Source organism: Hemicordylus capensis, chromosome 3 (assembly GCF_027244095.1).
Source record: "Hemicordylus capensis ecotype Gifberg chromosome 3, rHemCap1.1.pri, whole genome shotgun sequence".
Taxonomy (NCBI): Eukaryota; Metazoa; Chordata; class Lepidosauria; order Squamata; family Cordylidae; genus Hemicordylus; species Hemicordylus capensis.
The window spans coordinates 139,462,913-139,484,219 of record NC_069659.1 but is presented as its reverse complement, the minus strand read 5'-3'; the positions used below and the strand labels follow the sequence as shown (position 1 = coordinate 139,484,219).

The following is a 21,307-nucleotide window of genomic DNA, read 5'->3' as shown; positions in this document are numbered from 1 at the left end:
ATCCCCACAGGCTCCTTTTTTTCTGGCTGCCCTGCCGTAGCGCCGGTGCGATCCCTTTCAATCTTTATCTCTTTCTCGAGACCGCCAGTAGGGGCGTAAACTTTTCCAGGGCTCCCCGTTCCCCAAGGAAAACTTTCCCTTCCCTAAAACGAGTTCTGTGACTATCTAGACCTTTAGAAACAAAGAACGTCCACAAGCGAAACCCCGAATGTCTCGGAATGACGTCACACAATCGAAAATAGATATAACTTCACGGCAAAGCCTTCCGCAAGCAGCCCCATCCTGTGCATCTTGATCACTCGTTTTGAAAATAGTGCACGAATTCATCAAAACCCTTGGCTTCTCTAACAAGTTTTTCCAAAACCAGGCTTGTGGCACCCTAAGGATTAACAGATTTATTGTGGCAATAAATTTTCATGGGTGTAGAGCCTAGCCCTCTTCATCCGATGCACGGTCTTGCTATCCTTTGGCTCCTATGACATACTTTTAGTTTTTCTCATGTATTGCTCTCACAGAGCTTCAGATTTCCCACACGTTACCTTGTTTTGCCTCCTGTTCTGTAATAGAATGCCTGAGTTCTTCTCTTCTAGCCTTCATGTTCAGGTGCTTAAACTCTGCCTTTATGGTTTTCTCAAAGCCAGTTGACTCAACCTCAAATCAAATCAATCTTTATTACGCTCATAGATCAGCATAAAGTATAAGGGGTGATTACATATTAAAAGTATATATTAAAAGCCTAGGGATTAATAACACAATACAAGCATATGATAAAAGACTATAAAAATCAGAAATAGATTAAAATAAAACTATGGCTGTCTAAAACAAAAGCAAGACCGCAAACTAAATGACCCTTAATGGTTAGATCTGAAGATTGCAGTTGACAGTAGTTAATAGGGGTAAAAAAATTGATACAAATGTTTATAAAAGGCATCATAAAGACATAAAAAAGCAAAAATGCATCAAGAAGTTATATGAAAGGTGTAGAGGCATAAAAGACATAAAAACCGATACAAGTGCAACTATAGGCATAGTAAGAGCTTTATCAATTTAAGGCAAAGTAAAAAGCCAAGAAGCTGTGGGACTGTAGGGCTGCCATGAAGCACTCTGAAGCAACAGGCAAAGGGCATGCTGGAGTTAGTCCATAAAGTTGTGTGCTGGGCATGAGCAAGAAGTCATCATCCACCGGATTATAATTGCAGCTGCGCAGAACCAGGCAATACTGTAAGTGGTGGCAATTGACTCAATCAAATTGAGGGTTGGGGTTGGGAGAGCTGTTGTGCAATCATGTGCACACTTGCTAGGAAGGGAGCCCCTCTGAACATAGTGGGATTTACTTTTGAGTAAACACACACAGGCTCATGTGCCAAGTGCTTCGTTCAGGCCTCCTCAGATCAAGTGGTTCACCTGGTTCTGGGCTATACTTCAGACTGTAGGACAGGAATTACTCAACTGAATATTTATTTATTTATAACATTTTATATCCTGCTCTTCCTCCAAGGAGCCCAGAGCTGTGTACTACATACTTATGTTTCTCCTCACAACAACCCTGTGAAGTAGGTTAGGCTGAGAGAGAAATGTCTGGCCCAGAATCACCCAGCAAGTATCATGGCTGAATGGGGATTTGTACTCGTGTCTCCCTGGTCCTAGTCCAGCACTCTAACCACTACACCACGTTGGCCAGAAAAATTCCCTATCCATAGAAAACTGGGTGCCATGGAGAAAGCTCAGCTAGAATCATTCTCCCTGACAACTAGTTATCTTCGTACAAGGAATGTTGTTGTATGAATGAGCATTCAGTCTTATGAGCTGCCACCCACAGACTGAAGTGATACAGCCACCTTCTCATCTGCTGTTTGTGAGAACTAGACCTTCGTAAGGGCTGGGATAGTCAGCTTAATCCAGTTTCCCACTGAATTTAACTTTACCAAAACTGTGTTCAACAGCTTTGGGATTATGTACCGTAAAGTTGTGCCCTCGAGTCAGTGTTGACTCCTGGCGACCACAGAGCCATGTGATCTTCTTTAGTAGAATACAGGAGGGGTTTACTGTTGTCTCCTCCCTTGCAGTGTGAGATGATGCCTTTCAGCAACTTCCTATATCACTGCTGCTCAATATAGGTGTTTACCAGCAGGGATTCGAACCAGCAACCTCTTGCTTACTAGGCAAGTCATTTCTCTGCTGCACCATTAGCCAATTGTTAGCATAGTAAATGTGTTTTATGACTTGGACAGATACTGAAGTAGCTGTTAGGGCATGTGCTGCCGGATGCTATATGGATGCTTTCATTTTGCATTCACAATATGCTTGTTTATGTGAACTGTCCCTCATTTACCAGTACATGGCCTCTGAATAACTTCCAGTGCTTATGTACAACACTTCTCTTTTCCCAAAGTTTTTCCTCCATGCCCCTGTTCTGTGTGTTGTTTGCACATAACATAAGTAATCTCTAACCAAGAGATGTCCTCCAGCCCTGTGAACACTATGCTCTTGCCTTAAAACAAATAAATTAGCAAGCACCTATCTGTTCTTCACATGCTGTCTTGCATTTGCTAGGGCTCGAGTATGATTTCTCCTCATAATAATCTTACTGTTGTGCAGGTTTTTGTGGGCATTTGAAATGTTGAAATGAATTGTACAGAGATAGTGCCTGAGCATGACCATGGACTATTGCTGTCATGGAATGTAGATATAATAGACGTAGTGTTAGGAGAGAGACAAATGCCTCAATTAATGTTTGTTTCTGTAGCTTCCATCCTTGAAGGATCTTTCAGTTGCTTAAGAAAAGAAAACAAGTTAAGCATTCTAAGACTGTTAGTTGTCGAACTATTTCCCTGTTAGAATTTTGTCACTGGAGTGACCCTGAAAATCTTTGCCTTATCCAAGCACAGCTTTGATGTTAGGGTGGATTTCTGTGTCTTAGAGTTGTAGCACAGGGAGTGGCTATTTGTTCATTTTGCCAAGCTTTTATTGCCTGGTCTACAGCTTCTGCATGCTTAGCCAACCACTATGCTCAGTCAATATGACTTTGCTGAAACTAGCTGTTTACTGCATGTCAGTTGGTACTGATTTGAAATTTTTAAAATTCACAGCTCATCTGTGCTGTCTACATGGGAGACATCAGGCATAAATCAGTGTGGTGTTGTGCTTAAATCTGTACATTTAAGGCTACAGTCCTGTGCATGTTTACTCTAGGATTGTATGGATTTAAGCACACACCACACCAATGCCTCCCATGTAAATATTGAACCTTAATTTAAGCTCCATTGCAGTCTGTGGGGCTTACTTCTGGATAAATGTGCAGAGGATTGGGCTGTAATTCTATGCATGCTTATCTAAGAGCAGGACGGATAAAACCTGATGATTATAAACCATTGAATAATTATATTTTAAACTCAGTTAGGTCTCTTTTAAAAACCAGGTTACTTTTAAAGGCAAATCAGAATATAAGACAAAAAGGTAACATCTGCACCTGTAATATCTTAAAACTAAATGATGACATTCATCAAACATATTGAGTTAAAAGCTGCTTTTCTATGTAAAAGGAAAAATTGGCAAAAAAATATGATAGTCAAGTGTAAAGTAAGGTACAGTGTGCCGTCAAGTTGATTTCGACTCCTGGCGCACACAGAGCCCTGTGGTTGTCTTTGGTAGAATACAGGAGGGGTTTACCATTGCCTCCTCCTGCTTAGTATGAGATGATGCCTTTCGGCATCTTTCTATATTGCTGCTGCCCGATACAGTACCAGCGGGGATTCGAACTGGCAACCATCAAGCATTTCCCAGCTGCACCACTTAAGGAAACCTTAGTCAAATGTCATTTTAGTCAATTATATAGTTGTGTGAGGAAGCGGCAGCAGGAGCAAACGGGCCAGCAAGCCGGTCAGAAACCACAAGCGGGGGGGGGGAGAGAAGCGAGAGGGCGGGCGGTGGTTAGAGACGCCATTATAAATGACATTATAAGGATGCAATTGTAAATACAGTTGCTAGGGGAGTAGGCCTCATTGGATACACTGAGATTTAATTCTGATGAAACATGCAAAGGAATGTAGCAGAGGCAAACCTCACTAATCGCTGACCCAGCATCCATGGTTTCATGTATCTGCGGTTGGGTATTTCCCACCCGACCTCTGTATACATGATAACAATTGGCAATTAAAGGGTTAAGACTCACATATCCGTGGGTCGGGGATGGGAAGAAATGACCCCTGAGGTCACTTCCACTTGCCAGTTTGAGGACAGGAGCCATTTTGTGGCTCATCTGTATTATTAATCCCCGTAGACGTGCCTCTGTGGGGATGTGTCCCGGCAACCCAGCGGATTGGCTAGGAAGCCGAGGCGCCGGATTGGCTGGGCGGCGGAGCTCACGTGCGGCAGGATTCATGAGGCTGTTGAGCTGCTGCCCAGGGAAATGGCGGATGCGCGGGCAGACGGCATCGGGACTGGCCGTGGCGGGCACTATGCAGCCGCCGGTGTGAGGAAGCGGCAGCAGGAGCAAATGGGCCAGCAAGCCGGTCAGAAACCACAAGCGGGGAGAGGGGGGGAGAGAAGCGAGAGGGCGGGCGGTGGCTAGAGACGCCTGAGGGAAGAGTTAGGGAGAGGGGGCTGAAGGGGGGTAGCCAGGGAGAACTAGGGGTGTAGATGCTATGTGCATCTATGTGCACTATGTGCATCTAGTCAGCTAGTGTTTGTGAAAACAACTAAAATAATGTGATTTTTCATGTTTAAAAAAACAAACAAAAACAAACTCCATGATTTTGGGGGGACATTGCTGAACAGCTGGGTACACAACGAGCATGGTTGGGCACTCCTTCCTCCATTTCCAGTCCTTTTTGTCCCATTTTTTGCTGCCTCAGGAACCTAACCCCCCAATTCCCATTGCCCTAATGCCTCTTTATCCACAGTTTTGCTATCAGTGGCCCCTCTGTGGATAACGGGGGCTCTCCTCTATAAGTCAGGATAAGCAATACAGATGCTAGGATTCAGAAAGTGCCGTGTTGTATCTCACCAGAACCATCAACTAAGCCTATATTGGTGATTTTTAAAAACTCCTGTGTTATGCCCTCCAGCTGACTGAGCTCTGCAATACGTTCAGCTCTCAAATCTTGAATGTCTTTGATTTTACCAGCCAAAAAACATAGACATTTATTTCCTACCTCATGGGGGTGGTGGAAAAAACACACACAGAGTGAAGGATTTTGTTAAAATATATTTCTAAAATCTAAATACTCAATGAATTGGACACTGTTTTGGTGTAAAAACCAAACTGGGATCACTTAGTAAATTACAAGTAGACAAGAAACAAAGCAAGCATTTTTATATTTGGAGCTCTGGCAGTCTTTAGAATGCCTATATAGAGTTGTTCATTGCGTCAGTTTGGATCTCATTCAGTTTTACTGGCACTGTATAGCCACTCCACCCATGAGATGACTAACTGGTGCCAGTTTGATTCTGAGTAGCAAAGCAGTGTAAGAGCTTCTAACATTTTCTTGGAGTCAAATGGCCCTTTAGTAATGTAGCTGTGAGTAACTTTGCATTGTACCAGCAGTACTTTGAATATTTTGAGTGTTGGATTTTACAGCACATGCACTGATGTGAACTTATTTTTGTACCATACTTAGCAGAAGTAGACGATAGAGCAATTAATCTTCATTGTTGCCTGTGGTAACTATTGCCCTTTAAAAACCAAAACCAAAAAAATCAGTTGCAGCTGTGCATGATGTAAGTGGATGCTGCAGTGTAAGGACAGTCTTCTGCAGGTGTAGATTATGTGGGTTTATATTATTGTGTGGATTAGAAAAAAAGTAATGAAAAATGAAACATGGCATTTGCATTCATTATATCAAAGGCAAATAAAATATAAATAACTTCTAGCAAAGATGTTTTAATGTTCAAGCTTGCAAAAGTTTTGAACATGATTTCAGTATCTTTAGCAGACATTGAATCATTTAGTTTCCTGATTAAAACTTGCATCTACAAGTATCCTCTTTGGCAGAAGTTCAGGAACACAGAGAAATAAACGACATTTGATAGGCATGTTGCAGCATTGTTGCAAAGTGAAGAATGGCTCTAGCTGGATGATTAGCCATGTAATGGTATCCTGTTTTTTGCGGATGTGTTTATTTCAATGCAGTGATCATTTTAGGGGAAATAATTACTCTTGTCAAACTGAACTATGAAGAACTGCAAAACAGCAAGTTGTGTCTTCTTCACCAGGAGGTTCCCCAGACTGGGGGCTTTACAGAGAGAGGAAGTGGTATAATTTAGGATGAGTGTATATTTATTTTATTTTTTATTTAGTTTGACGTTTTATATCCTGCTCTTCCTCCAAGGAGCCCAGAGAAGTGTACTACATACCTAAGTTTCTCCTCACAACAACCCTGTGAAGTAGGTTAGGCTGAGAGAGAAGTGACTGGCCCAGAGTCACCCAGCTAGTTTCATGGCTGAATGGGGATTTGAACTCGGGTCTTCCTGGTCCTAGTTCAGCACTCTAACCACTACACCACATTGGCCAGAAAAATTCCCTATCCATAGAAAACTGGGTGCCATGGAGAAAGCTCAGCTAGAATAATTCTCCCTGACAACTAGTTATCTTTGTACAAGGAATGTTGTTGTATGAATGAGCATTCAGTCTTATGAGCTGCCACCCACAGACTGAAGTGATGCAGCCAAGTCTCATGGCTGAATGGGGTTTTGAATTCGGGTCTCCCCGGTCCTAGTCCAGCATTCTAACCACTACACCACACTGGCTCTCCAGTGTGCATACAAAGTGCATACAAGCATAAATAAGCATAAACCAGAGTAAATCAAGGCCATTCACATTGCTGCCTTTTATTACGGTTGATTATGCTTCGTTACGGTTTTTCAAACATTGGTTTGTTCACACAGCCGGCTCCCCCCACGTCCATCCTGCCCATTTCTGGCCAATAGGGTTGTAGAGGAGGCCCCCACTTCCTGCTTTCTATTGGGACATTCACTGGTGCCCAGGTATTGAAGAGAATGTGGGGAGTACACATGTGTACACCAAATGTAATTTTCTGTCTTTAAAAAAAATAAATCCCAGTGTTCTTGCTCAACAGTAAGTGCATGCTAGATCAATTGGAAACTCCAGCTACTGTAATGGAGCACTAACTCCAAAGCATGTTTTGTGGTCTCACTAGGGATGGGGCCAGCAGGTGGGAAACTTCTCTCTGGAATGGAAGCGTATTTCATTCTTACTGTCTCCTGGAGATTTTGTTAAAATATTTTTTCCACATCAGCAGTACACTACACCAGATCACCAGTACACTACTGCAACTGGAAGATCTACCACATCACTACCTAGTTGAAAAGGATATTTCATGGGACAGCAGGGCACCACACAGACACCAGAGAACTATTATTACTATTTTCTTTATCAGCGTTGTTGGGTTGCTTTGATGTATTGCTGTTCTTGCACAAGAACACCGTGGAGGAGTTGTGTTTTTTTAAGGAAAACCAAATGGAAGGGAAAGCAAACTTCCTGATTCCCCGCTCTAGCTCTGCTTTTTCTGTGTACTAGACATAAAGTCTCCAACATTCCCCCTCATCTCCCACTACAGAGCTTGAAACCTGCGCTGGATTTGCAGTAGCTGGACCTTCCTGTCCTGCTACTATGAATATTTATATACCTCTCTTCAACCAAAGTTCACAAAGTGGTTTACAAAGAAAAATAAATAATACAGTGTATTTCCGATAGAATGCTAGAACACTGGGAAATATTCTATCTATCTATCTATCTATCTATCTCTCAGTATTAGATGGAGCTCTGGACCATCTAGTAGGCTGCAGGGCGCAGGAAGCAAGTCTGTCCAGGAGTGGAATTGAGAGGGGTGGCCACTCCCAGACAGGTTTTCACACCTCAATCTCACTCTTAATCTCAGGAGTGTCTCCAGCTTGTCTGCGGGTGGCTCCACAAAAATTTACTTCATCACAAAAGTAATAAATACTTTATTTACCACAAAATTTTGTGATAAAAGTAATAACAATTTTTGGAGTATCACACACATCAGTTTTCAACACTCCCCAAAAGTTCATCTTTAAAAAGACTTGCATATTACACATTAAGGTTCAATTGTCATGAAAAAGGCTGAATAATGCCCCTGGGTGTATAAATAGCACCTTGCTGTTACTTTACTGAAGTTGCTGTAAATCCCTCCTCATCTGAACTCCCTCCCCACCCCCCAAATCCTAATTGTAGTGAAGCAGGAGTAAATTGCACTTTGGAAAAGCTCCAGTACACTTTAAAAGTATGTAAGAATTACACCTCAATTTTTTAAAAAATGGTTGGAATCAAAAACATTTTCCAAAGGGTCAGTTGAAATTTCCTACCGTAGGCAATGCAAACGGTGCCTTTACCTGGTTTGGTTACGTTATGGCTGACATGGGTAGCCCTTCATCGATGTTAAGGGCCTGCTGGGGCGGCTATGCAACTCGAAAGATAACTAACAGGGCTGTGTAGTGCAACAGGGCTGCTGTGGAATGAGCTCTTTCCATTGTTTCCAAGACAAAAAGCGCTCTACAGCTGCTTGGAAGTGCAGCAGTCCTGTTGTGTTACACCATCAGGACTGCCCTTCACATTGCACAGCAGTCCCGGCAGGTCCTGTCAACAGAGGGCTGTCGGTCATGTCAGCCATCCTTTGGAGAACAGAGTGGACTTGTTAATGAATTGGTCATTGATACTCCTTCTCCTAGGGTATTCATCTCTGCAGAACAGCCTTGCTGCCCTTTGGGTTTTAAATACCCCAGATTAACTTTAGCTAGTCCGATCTTGGTCTTACTCTAACCCCTAGCACAGGGGTTCTCAGATTTGAATTCCCAGATGTTGTTGGACTCCCATCATCGCCATAGCCAAAGGCCGTAGGGAATGACTTATTGTAAGGGCTTTCCTCTGTTGCTACTTAGGGCCACTTGTCACATGCAAACAGGTTGTGTCTTTTCTTGGTCTCTCCTGTGGGGAAGCTATAGTTTGGGTTGTACTACACATGAGAACAGAACACAGACATTGTCCTGGTCCTGATGACTGTAAAAAAGTGTAGTCATAGTTTATGAAAATGCCTGCAGTTTTTCTCTGTGAGCAGCTCTTGTTCACATTTGGGCTTCCCTATGCAATCCTGTGCAGAGGAGGCAGAGGGCTGCAGGGGACCAGCCATTTTGCATACATGAAATGACCTGTAGTTTGTAATCCTATGCAGGAGTAAGTAAGTGGCTTTGAACAGAGTGGGGTTTATTTCTGAGTAAGCATGCAGCAGGGAAGTAACATTCCTAGGGAGCAAGAGTTTGCTGGTTCGAATCCCCGCTGGTATGTTTCTCAGCCTATGGGCAGCAGTGATATAGGAAGATGCTGAAAGGCATCATCTCACACTGCACGGGAGATGACAGTGGTAAACCCCTCTTGTATTCTACCAAAGAAAACCACAGGGCTCTGTGGTTGCCAGGAGTCGACACCAACTCTGAGGGCACAAATTTACTTTAAGTTTTAGAAGGAACATTGACAAGGAGAGAAATAAAAGTATGTTGATTTCTAGGGAGATGAAGTAATGCTAGCTTTAGATAGAATTTGTCAGGATATGATAAAAGGCAGTTCCACAAAATCAGCTAGTAACTCGTGTTGTAACTGTTTTGGCTTAGATAATTCTATCAGTTTTAGTTTGGGTAGTATGTAGAAAATGGAATATTTACTACATTTATATTCCACCTTCTTCCATCCAGTAGCGGCTCATCCTAACAAGCCAGAGGGGCCACCAAACAAGGTGCAGCTACCTTGGGTTTTCAGCAGCTCCATTTGTGCCTCCCCCCCTGCCCCCTGCCCAGCGTTAATGTAAGCCATCCTGCCTGCAGGATAGCCATTCATCCGATAGAGCTGTGCTGGCTGGTTAATCATTGACCAGCCTACACAGCTCTACCTGATGAATGGCTAGCCTGCAGACTCATTATGGCTGCTCTCATTAACCCAGGAGTGGGATTGGAGAGAAAGGTGAAAATGTAGCTGCCAGGAACCAGAGGCAGCTATACCTCGTTTGGTAGCCCATGGCTCATTGGGACAAGCTGCTCCTGCTTCTGTCGTATAATTCAAAGTGGCATGCATGGGGACTAGTGTGATTTCTTCTCCAAATGCAAGGTGTCAGACATTTTGCGGACATTTTGCAGATGTCAGTCTCTGCACTTGTTGTTTTTGTGCTGAAAACCTTCTGCAAGAGACCTTATACTGTTTTTCTAATATACTATACAACAATGTGTGTTACATCCTGTGTCTTTAGAGTGTTGTGCTTTAATTTTCTCTCTCTAATTGTTTGTTCTGCTCTCCCCCCCCCCAGCGCTATCAATACGATATTGGAATGAGGGCACCCTCTAATTCCCCGCAAGATAATCAGGATGTAAAGAGAGTGAGTAAAGACACAAATGATTGTACTTCATATTACTATTTTAGGTAATATATAGATGATGTGCTTAAGGTCAAATGGAATGATATAAACCTGGTCAAGTGTGCTCTGTGTGAATTGCAGTAGTTCTCTATAAAAGGTATCAATTGAAATTTTAAAAATCCCCCAAATATCAAGTTTCTCTAGGCTAGATTATAATTCAGTTTGGCAATATGACTCTGACTACACTGTATGGCCATAAGCATTAGTAATAGACTACAGCTAATTATGGCCATTGTCTTGTAGTATTTTTAGTCATTGTATTTGGTGCTTGCTTATGAATGATTGAAGGTATATTTTAAGGGTACACCCCACCACTGTTTTCCCATTGTGGTTGTACACAATAGAACCTCCTGCATATCTTTATTTTCCATAAAAACTCCACCAGCTTCCTGAGTACATGCAGTCTCATGTATTTAAACAGAAAGGAAAACTACTGACTAAGAGAGAGCTTAACACTCTGATTCTAAACGCATTACCTAAAAGTAAGTCCTATTAATGTGAATGAAACCTGATTTCATTTTAATATGCTCAGGGTTGAGAGCAAGATGGAAGATCTACATGGTCAGTGGTCCCTCTAATTTCCCCCCCATCTCTGTGCGGAATGAGTTTTGTTCTGGGCGGCAGTATCAAGGCAGTGTGCGTGCACTTGCATTCAGAATGGGGCTTTCCAGGTCCAACCTGAGCGGAATCTAAAATGAACTGAGCAGAAATCCAAAAACTTGTGAGTACGTGCAAACGTGCATACCTTGGAGGGAACAGTGTACATGGGCTATGGAATATTTGAGAAAGGAAAGATGTTGACATAATTGCATCCACAGAATGAGATGTGGATGTTGTTAGATCCAGCTCTGCTCTATTTTGATATATAGGAATCTCACAAGTACTCTCCTTCACCTATGTTCTTTAGTAGTAGAAGACTCAGAGGTGGTGTGGAGTCTGTGATGACCAAAGGTAATGGCTGGCTGCTAAATCAGCACCTCCCTGCACATTCAAAGTGCCAAAGTCAGTACCCATGATGCTTTGGTCTCGTCCGGTGACTCCTGATGTGATCCTGGATCGTGCATCCCCCATGGATTGACACTGAGCTTCGACATCCACTTAGACATCTTAGACAACCAGCTAGGGTATCGTCCACTTGGCGTCGAGAGCATTCCCTTTCACCAGCCATGATGCTGAAGCAGTCACCTTCTTCAGTGGCTCACCCGACTCCACAAGGGGCTCACCCGACTCCACAAGCTTCCCATCCTTCGCCGATTTCCTTTAGTGTCGATGTTGAGGACGGCAACATGGAAGCCAATTTGGGACCAGGCGATGCCCAACGATTGTTGAACTTGCTTGACTCTAGTGAAAGCACACTTTCGAGCTCCACCTTCTATGGGTTTTTGAGCCACAGGCTTGATGCCAAAGGTGGTGGCATGGCTTTGTCGATGCCAAAGACGCCATGTGCTTTGATTTCATCAGCATTTCAGCCTTTTCATCCTACAGTGAGCCAACTTTTGACACCACAACCTACAAATCCACATGTCTAGAGGGCAACCAGAGAATATGTAACCACGCAAGGCTTATTTTGTGACTGGGGTGGCGGAGATGCTGCGTAGCTGCATTCTCCGGAACTTCCCTCAGACTACCAGGACTACAAACTTTAGAAAGCTCAACACCAACTCTTTCTGTCAATGGACCCTGCAGGCACTCAAGTTACTCCTCTGGACCTGCCTACCCTGATTGCACCATTGGTTTCAACGTTGACTCAAGTCACCCCATTGCCAATGCTGGCTCTGGTTCTGACTTCTATATTGATGTAGGTTACCCCTCTGATTTTAGACATGAGACTGGAGCTTCCTATCTTGCTGTCTTGCACTTCCACACAGACTGCAGAAATGCTTCGACCTTGACCACAAAACAGTCGTCCAGCTGAACATGACACGACTTCTTCCTCCACCCATACAGTGTCTTAAGAAGAAGGTCCCTGCTCCTTCTGGTCGTCCCACTGTAATACTAACAGAGGACCATGAATCTGATTCTTCCACTTCTTTGACTTCAAGTTCATCTGCGTCCTGATGAACCGCCTCTCAAGGTGGTACCAATGATAACATTTCTCTGAATGAAGAGATGCATTCGGACCACCGACAAATCTCTGAGATGGCGTTGGCACTTGGCCTGGAATTAAAAAAGCAAACTCTGGACGTAGAGGATCTAGTTTACAGGTTCCTCAGTTCTGAAGCTTCGACCCAGTCAATTCATCTACCTGTGCTGCTGGTTATATCCACAGTGGCCAAATCTGCATGGCAAACCTACAAACCTGCTCCGACCTCTAAGCATCTGGAGAATTTATATAGGATTCAGGAGGACGAGGATTACTTCCTCCTTAAGCCAATTCAATTGTGGTGGATTGTGCATTTTCCTCCAAATCTGGGAGATAACACAGAGCACATAGAGGGATGCATGTTGGACATCTTAGGACAAAAAATGTATTCCATATCGTGTCTTGTGGTAAAAATTGCTAATTATATGGCCTGCTTTGCCAAATACACACATTCTCTCTGGGATGATCTCTTCCAAGAACAAGCTGACCTTTCACCAGAGGAGTTACTGGCAAAGTTTAATGACATCCATACTAAAGTGATACTCCTCACTCGTCAACAGTTGGCCAGTGTCAAATACTTAGCAGAGACTGTGTCTCGAACCCTAGCTGGTGCTATTGTACTGATGAGGCGTGCCTGGCTACGCTCAACCGTGCTGCAGCCCGACATGAGGGACAGAGTAGAAAATTTGCCTTTTGATGGGAAGGGTCTTTTCTGTGAGACAATGGATGCCACGATGGAATCCATTAAAAAGTCAAAGTCAACAGCAAAAACGTTTTCAGCACCTGCCCAATCATTCACACCTAAGTACTGCCAAAATGCCCAGCGGCAGTATTTACATAAACAAACTGACAAGAGAGACTTCTGCAAATCTTAGCAACATTTCGGAAGGAAGCCTTTCAACCAAACGTCCAGGGCTTCACAAGCTCAGCGTCCTAAACCTGCTGATTCCAACAAACAGCATCTTTGATCATGGGGTCAGTCCACTGATTCACCTCACTCAAGAGCCTCTACTATCGACTTTTCTCCAAAATACCATCTTAGCCACCTCCAGCATCAGGCTGGTAAGTCATGCCTTCACGTGGCGCAACATAACATCAGTCTGCTGGGTCCTTCGCATAGTCCAGATGGACTATGCCATAGAGCTCGAGACCCTACCAGAATTCAGTGGGATCAAGTACACGCCTGCATCCCCATTACTGATGGAGGAAGTTCAGACTCTCTTGCACAAGGGGGTGATATCACCTGTTTGGTGGACAGATCAGTGGTGGAGCTTTTACTCCCATTACTGCCAGGTCCCCAGGCGAGAATGGGGCCTGAGACCAATCATGGATCTACGGTGGCTGAACCATCCTGTGGATGTGCACAGGTTTTGCATGGTGACGTTGCAGAGCATCCTTCCTCTCATCCATGGGGAGGGATGGTCCACAATCTACCAGTACAATGTCCTGCCATTTGGACTGTTGATGGCGCCCTTTGTATTTACGAAGGCGCCCTGTGTATTTACGCCCTGTGCATGGCTGTCGTAGTGGCTCACCTTTGGGCACAAGGCATAACCATTTTTCCATTCCTGGATGACTGGCTTTTGACAGGAAGGCAAAAAACTGAGTTAGCTTTGCAGGTCTCGACAATCCTGAGTTTACTCAAGGATCTGGGCATTCAGGTCAGCTGGTTGAAGTCCAGACTAGAGCCAGCCAAGCAAATGACCTACATATGAATGGTCCTCGATGCACAGCTACAATGTGCATTTCTGTCTGAGGAACGCTTCCTCCGCATCAAGGCACTGGTGATTTCATTCATGGGGCAGCCCAGACAAAAACCCCACAAAGTACAAAAACTAGGATTCATGGCATCATGTAACTCCACTGTGCACTTTGCCAAACTACGTCTCTGACGTCTCCAACTTTGGTTTCTCTCCATTTTTTGTTCAGTGGACAATGTCAGATGCTACTAACAATTCCGCTGCCGATCCTGGTGTCCCTACAGTGGTGGACAAAACGGACCAATCTGCTGTCTGGAGTCCCCTTCTGGGGACCCCAACCTTCTGCATGGCTGACAGCGGACACGTCCTTATGGGGTTGAGGAGCCCATTGCAGGGATCTTCAAGCTCAAAGCCTGTGGTCTCTGAGCTACTGCCAGATGCACATCAATTTCTTGGAGCTCCTGGAGGTGTTTCAGGATTTCAAATGTTTTCAGCCATCCCTGACAGGCCAGCATGTCCAGGTCAGCCTGGACAATGCCACAGCAATTGCCTACTTAAACCATCAAGGAAGGATGGTCTCTCCCTCCCTTTGCATGCTCAGTCTGCAGATTTGGAACTGGTTCATTCCGTGGCAGATAGGCCTGGTTGCAATTCACACCAAAGGAGTAGAAAACACCCTGGTGGTCCACCTCAGCAGGTCCTCACTTTATCTGCAGCAACACAAATGGGAAGTTAACTTCCAATACCTCCATCCGTCGTTCTGTGCCTGGGGTACACCAGAAATCGACCTGTTTGCTATGCCCGCAAACAGGAAGTACCCCCAGTACTGTTCAAGGGCGGGCATTGGTTGTGGCTCCACAGGGGATGCTTTCCAGTTCAACTTGGATCGACGGTTTCTATACATTTTTCTGCCCTACGCTCTGCTAAACATAGTACTTGCGAAAATCCATCAGGAATCTGCAGACTGCATCTTGATTGCACCATGGTGGCCCTGGCAGCCATGGTTCCAATAGGCACTCAGACTGTCGAAGGGTTGCCCCAATGCGAGGATCTTCTACAAGAAAGCGGAAGGCTACACCATCCTGCCATAAAAAAATCTGAACTTGACTGTGTGGAGGATAATCTCTTGATTGACAATCTCCTTAATGACCGAGAGAAATCTACTTATGTAAAACTACAATAGCAAGTGGAAGCGGTTCAGACTTTATGCTCAGGAACATGGTTTCCTGCCTAGTGCTGCTACTTCCTGAGAAGTCTTGCTCTACCTCGCATCTCTGAAGCACAGTAACCTGGCCGGTGTCTCCATCAAAGTTAGGAACATAGGAAATGGCCATATACTGAGTCAGACCATTGGTCTATCTAGCTCAGTATTGTCTTCACAGACTGGTAGCGGTTTCTCCAAGGTTGCAGGCAGGAATCTCTCTCAGCCCTGTCTTGGAGAAGCCAGAGAGGGAACTTGAAGCCTTCTGCTCTTCCCAGAGCAGCTTCATCCCCTGAGAGGAATATCTTACAGTGCTCACACATCAAGTCTCCCATTCATATGCAACCAGGGCAGACCCTGCTTATCTGTGGGGGCAAGTCATGCTTGCTGCCACAAGACCAGCTCTCCTCTCCTCACCTGGCTGCTGTTCACCTGGCCGCTGTCTCTGCTTGTCATCCCAGATGGGACAGGAAAACTGTCTTCTCTCATCTGGACTCAAAGCAATTCCTTAAGGGGTTAAACAACCTTTACCTGCCTATCTGGCAGCCCACTGATTAATGGAGCCTATCCCTTGCCCTTTCAGCCCCGACAGAGCCCCCATCCAAGCCCATGGCTATGGTACCTTCGAAAATGGTGACTCTCAAGTGGTTAGCTATAACGAAGGCTCACTGTGTCAGCAAGCTCAATGTACTATGTATAGATGTCCCTATGCAAAATTCCATGAGGACAAGGTGGTGCTTCGCATGGACCCCGAATTCAGGCCTAAAGTGGTCACTAACTTCCATATTAATAGTGACACTGTCTTGCCTACCTTCTTCCGGAATCCCACAATGTCTCTCGAACGCTCATTGCATTCCTTGGATGTGAGATGTGTTCTCCTCTTCTACTTGAAACTGACCAAGCCCTATAGAAAGACAAAACAGCTTTTTGTGGGTTACAAGGGTAACATAAAAGGTTGCCAAAGATCAAGACAGAGACACTCACATTGGATCGTGGAGTTGATTTTTTTTTGGCTTATGAGCACCAAAAAGTGGACCCTCCTAAAACTATATGGGCCCACTCTACTAAGGCTTATGCTACCTCTGCTGCCCAAATGGCAGGAATTGAGCTCAGGGACATCTGCATTGCAGCTTACCTAGTTGCATACCTTTGTCAAACATTGTGCCTTGGACCTTCACTCTCCAGCTCAGGCCAACTTTGGGAGGGGTTTGCTGAAAAGGGTCTTACCTTAGCATACTATGCCCACCTCTAGACTGACAGCTCGTTAGTCACCCATTCTTATGGCTGCAACGGATCACAATCCAGATAAACAGGTCGATCACCTGTAACCAATGATCTGGTAGTGATCTGTTGCAGTCATAAGACCTTCCCGCTGTCCCTGCTGCAGTATGCGAAGTGTCAACATTTGTGGAAATGTACACTGCTGCCATACGATGCTTGGATTCCAGTGTTGGTCCTCCAGAAACTGAGGAGAAAATGCTAGCCCATCCGAACTGAGGAAATGCACCACGTGCAAGGGGCAGAGCTAAGTGCTTCGAGGAGCTAGTCAATTCTGCCTGAATGTTCCCTCACAGGCACAGAACCCATTCTTATGGCTTCAGCGGATCACTACCAGATCAGTGGTTACAGGTGAACAACCTGTTTTTTTAAAATGTTGTGCATAAATGGTGTTTAACAATGTGCTCTTGGTTGTGTCCACTTGGTGTGTGTTGTGAGAAATAAGTGTCTTTCTTAGCAATTGTATACCCCAAGCTGTAGCCTAGGGCAGGAATCTCTGAACTCTTCTTATTGACAGAAAGACAAAAAAGAGTGTGCAAGAGGAGGATAGAAGTGAAAGGATTTGGAATGGAACAAAGAAAGGGGACAGGAAGCTTCTGGAATTCATAGACAAATAAAAGTGGTTCTGGAAAGGAGGAAGCTGAGTGATGCAGCTGGAATAGAGAAGCAAAACGGTGTAGGTAGTGCCTCCTGATATCAGTTGACCTTTCTGGCATCTCCAAGATAGGGCTGAGAGCAATTCCTGCCTGAACAACCTTGGAAAAGCCGCTGCCAGTCTTTGTAAACAATACTGAGCTAAATAGACCAATGGTCTGATTCAGTATATGGCAGCTGCCTATGTTCCTGTGACTGTTAGAGGCTATTCACACACACATGCAAAACTGGGGTAAGGGAGCCCAGCCTGGATTTACACACACGTGTGAACTGCCGGGATAGAGTCCTATCCTGGCAGTACCATGGCAGCAAACCCGCCTATGAAGCCTCCCTTTAAAATGAGGTTAAGGGAGCAAGGGCTCCCTTAACCTCATTTTTGTGACCGTCTGTCAGCCACAGCTGGCAAGCAGTCATGGCTAGCAGGCTCGGGGGCGGGGGGTCTTTATTGGAGCTCCGGGGGTGGACGACATGGGGCAATGCATCCCAACACCCTGGTCATCGGAGCAATCAGCAGCAGCTGGTGATCGTCTGGGCAGGCAATCAGCCCTCCCAGAGGCAAGGACTTGCTCATCTGTGGGAGATGTAAGCTTTTTGAGGCTTTATCCCCATGCCATGTTGAAGCCTTTTCTCTGCTTGTGAGAAAGGGCTCTCAGTGTCTGATGTTACTGGGCCATGGTGGTGTGTATTGTATTCAGTTGTTCAGTCCTAAGCCTCAATAAGCTGAGAAGCAAAGCTTTATAGTAAGTAGCCTGGACATCCTAAAGGAACATAACTTATACTTCCTTTATGGCCTTATACTTGTCAGCAATCATGTATGCTTTTTTAATCCTGTTGGCAGACTATCTGCCCCCATTTAATTTTATTTGGTTGGGAAAAAAGTTAACTCAAATGGCACATTGTAATGCACAAGCTATAAAATATGTTGGGTGCTCTCTTGCTTGGAGCTGGAAATGATTCTCTAGTGAATCTGCTTTTTACAATAGTCTTGTAGCCTTGCATTCCTTAAACTTATTTATGTTCCTCTTTTTTTCTACAGCTGAATTGCCGGTCTTTATCCTTGTCTGGTCATGTTGGTTTTGATAGCTTACCAGATCAGTTGGTTAACAAATCTATCCATCAGGGTTTCTGCTTCAACATTCTCTGTATTGGTAAGCGAAATATACCTTTCTATGGCTGTCAGCAGCAAAAGAAAGCTCTTTCTTGTTAAAATGTCCGAAACAATGAACAATGATTACATTGCTGCCACTTTCCATTGGATAGTGATTATAAGATAGTTATGTGTCGTAACTGAACTTAATTATGCCTTTTTATTATCCTTAATTGTTTCCCATCATAAACTTTACAATCAACTTTTGTTTATCTTTTTATGTGATATTGCTTCTTTATGGTTAGCGGCAGTTACTCATATGGTTTCTAGTTCTATTTAAAATGTACAGTGTGTATATCATTGTATTTAACAAACTGATCTCTGTAGGGATCTATGGTCCCTCACAACTGGGTCTTCTGCGCCTGTGCAGGAGGCCTGCGTAAGAATCTATAGCTTCATTTAGGTGCTCTCTGGACCTTGTAAAGCATAGTGATATCGGAGCCTGCTAAGCCGGCTGCAGAGCACCTCCAGTTCCTTCTTGTCTGCCACTTGTGTTGCCTTGTGAAGGATCTGCTCCTCTTCCCTTGTTCCTGTTAGAAAGTGAATATTGTTATTTGGCCTGTTTTCTTGATTTTGACTTGGACTGTTTTCTAACAGCTCTTTATCTGACCTTTCTGTTTTTGACCTGGAATGTATTTTTGACTATTTTTCTGTCTCTCGGATTTACTGCTCTTTGTGGATTGTTTGACTTTGGACTGTGTTTGATTGCTGTCTGGATTGTGTTCTGGACTTGGCATTCTAACTCTGATTTGACTGACCTTGGATAGTTTTTTTAGACTTGGCTAAAGGTGTGCGACCTTTAGGCACTATGCCCTCTTCTGACAGCCATGCTGATCGCCTCATATGTTTGGGGGATATTCATAATACCAGTACGTGCAAGGTCTTTTCATCGTTTAAGAAAAAGACCAGTTTAAGTAGGGAATTATGACTGAAGGCCTCTTTGTATGAAAATATTCTCCGCCTGGGAACTCAGAGGCCAAGCCCGTCACCGTTGCCAAAATCTGCGGTATCTAGCCTCTCAGCACTGTTGGCACCTGCCTCGGCACTGACCCCATCAACATCCTCTGTTTCTGCAAACGGGGAATTTAGGAATTCCTTGGAAAGAGGCTCAGGTTCTACTTTCAAAGGCTATACCTTGTCCCAGGGTCTTGACACTGACAAATCCAGTTTGCCTCTGCCTGTTCCGAAGACCCGTACAGGTGGCCCTTCTACCTCAACATCAGCTTGCCCATTGGCTGTGCCCTGGAGGGAGCGTTTCCACTTTTCGGCCTCCCATGTCCCTAGGGACCCCCTGGAAGATAGCAGCTCCTCAGGGGCCTTTGACACACCGCATTTGAGGGCGAGGGAGTGTTTCCGCTCACGCTTTTTTAACAATTTCCCAGCATTGCCATATGACTTCAAAGAATATAGACTGTGGAAATTCATGCGCCTCCAGGGGGCTCTTCCAATGCCTCTTACTCTGGATCCTGCTGACCCTTTTAAACACCCTGCCACACTGACTGCCCTTTCGAGGCTTGCTATGCCGATGCACAGGGCGCCACCGCCTATATCTGTGCTGCCAGTATTGCCTGCACCTCAGCTCCCATCTGTGCCTGCATCTCCTCAAGCTCCTGCTCCTCTGAAGGCCCTGGATCCTGCGACCTCTGTGATATTGTCTGTGCCTGGACAGCCTGTTCTTCCTGCAGGGCCTCGCCCCTGGACTCCATTGCCTGAGGATCCTGATACTGATGGGGAGTCTTATGCGTCCGATCCTGACTCTGAGGTCCCAAAAGCTCAACTGGGCATGTCGCCAGAAAGTAACTTGGCAAACCAACTGTCTAATTCTCCAACGGAGGAGACTAAATCCTTCCGGGTGCAAATATAGGAGATGGCGAGGGCTTTAGGCCTGGAGGCACCCCCTCCTGAGGATACAATCAAGTATCCTGATTATGGCTACTTTTCTTCCACATCTGTAGCTCAACCTACTGCATTGTCCATGCTCCCAAAGCTGCTTGGTCTGCCCCAGTAACATCCACTCTTCCTTGTAAAAAGATGGAGAGTCTGTATTGGGTCCCAGAGGCTTCTTGCCCGTTTCTGTTCAAACACGCAGCACTGAACCCGCTGGTGGTGGATTGTGCACTGTGAGCGAAGTCCACTTGGAAACATTCAGCTCCGGTGGATAAGGAAGGCTGGAAATTAGCCTCTATGGCGAGGAGATTCTACTCCTCTGCTTGTCTTTCCCTTAAGGTTGCCAACTACTTGGCCTGCCTGGTAAAGTATCAGCAGTCCCTCTGGGACACGTTAAAGGATAACATTGCTGATCTACCTGAGCCCCTTAAGGCCAAGTTACTGTTGACACTCTCCAAGTCTGCTGATCTTACCAGGCAGCACCTGAGCACAGCCAAGCACCTTATGGAAGTGGGCTTCAAGGTGCTGGCTGGGTCAGTCGCTATCCGTCGCCATGCCTGGCTCAGGTCCGCTCCTCTGGAGCCTGGCATGATGGGTAAAATTTAATATCTGTTTGACGGCAAGAGACTCTTCTTGAAGGACACAGACAAGATGATGGAGAAACTGGAGAGGAGAGCTGGTTGGAGAGGAGAGCTGGTCTTGTGGTAGCAAGCATGACTTGTCCCCATAGCTAAGCAGGGTCTGCCCTGGTTGCATATGAATGGGAGACTTGATGTGTGAGCACTGCAAGATATTCCCCTCAGGGGATGAAGCCGCTCTGGGAAGAGCAGAAGGTTCCAAGTTCCCTCTCTGGCTTCTCCAAGATAGGGCTGAGAGAGATTCCTGCCTGCAACCTTGGAGAAGCTGCTGCCAGTCTGT

General features: G+C 45.0%; 1 protein-coding gene across 11 annotated transcripts in view; it reads left to right on the top strand.

The window, feature by feature from the left end:
• The window catches only part of SEPTIN10 (septin 10), a 60,942-nt gene that overhangs the window by 813 nt on the left and 38,822 nt on the right, over positions 1-21,307 (top strand). For 10 of the 11 annotated variants that reach the window (XR_008319133.1, XM_053307606.1, XM_053307607.1 and 7 more), the window contains exons 2-3: positions 10,332-10,400; positions 18,392-18,503. Coding sequence is in view for 10 of the 11 variants with exons in the window: in XM_053307606.1 (XP_053163581.1) it covers positions 10,332-10,400; positions 18,392-18,503 (181 nt within the window). In the remaining variant the exon portion in view is untranslated. Of the gene's footprint in view, positions 1-657; positions 1,222-10,331; positions 10,401-18,391; positions 18,504-21,307 lie in introns of those variants that run through there. The other variant, XM_053307610.1, reaches the window with a different exon arrangement.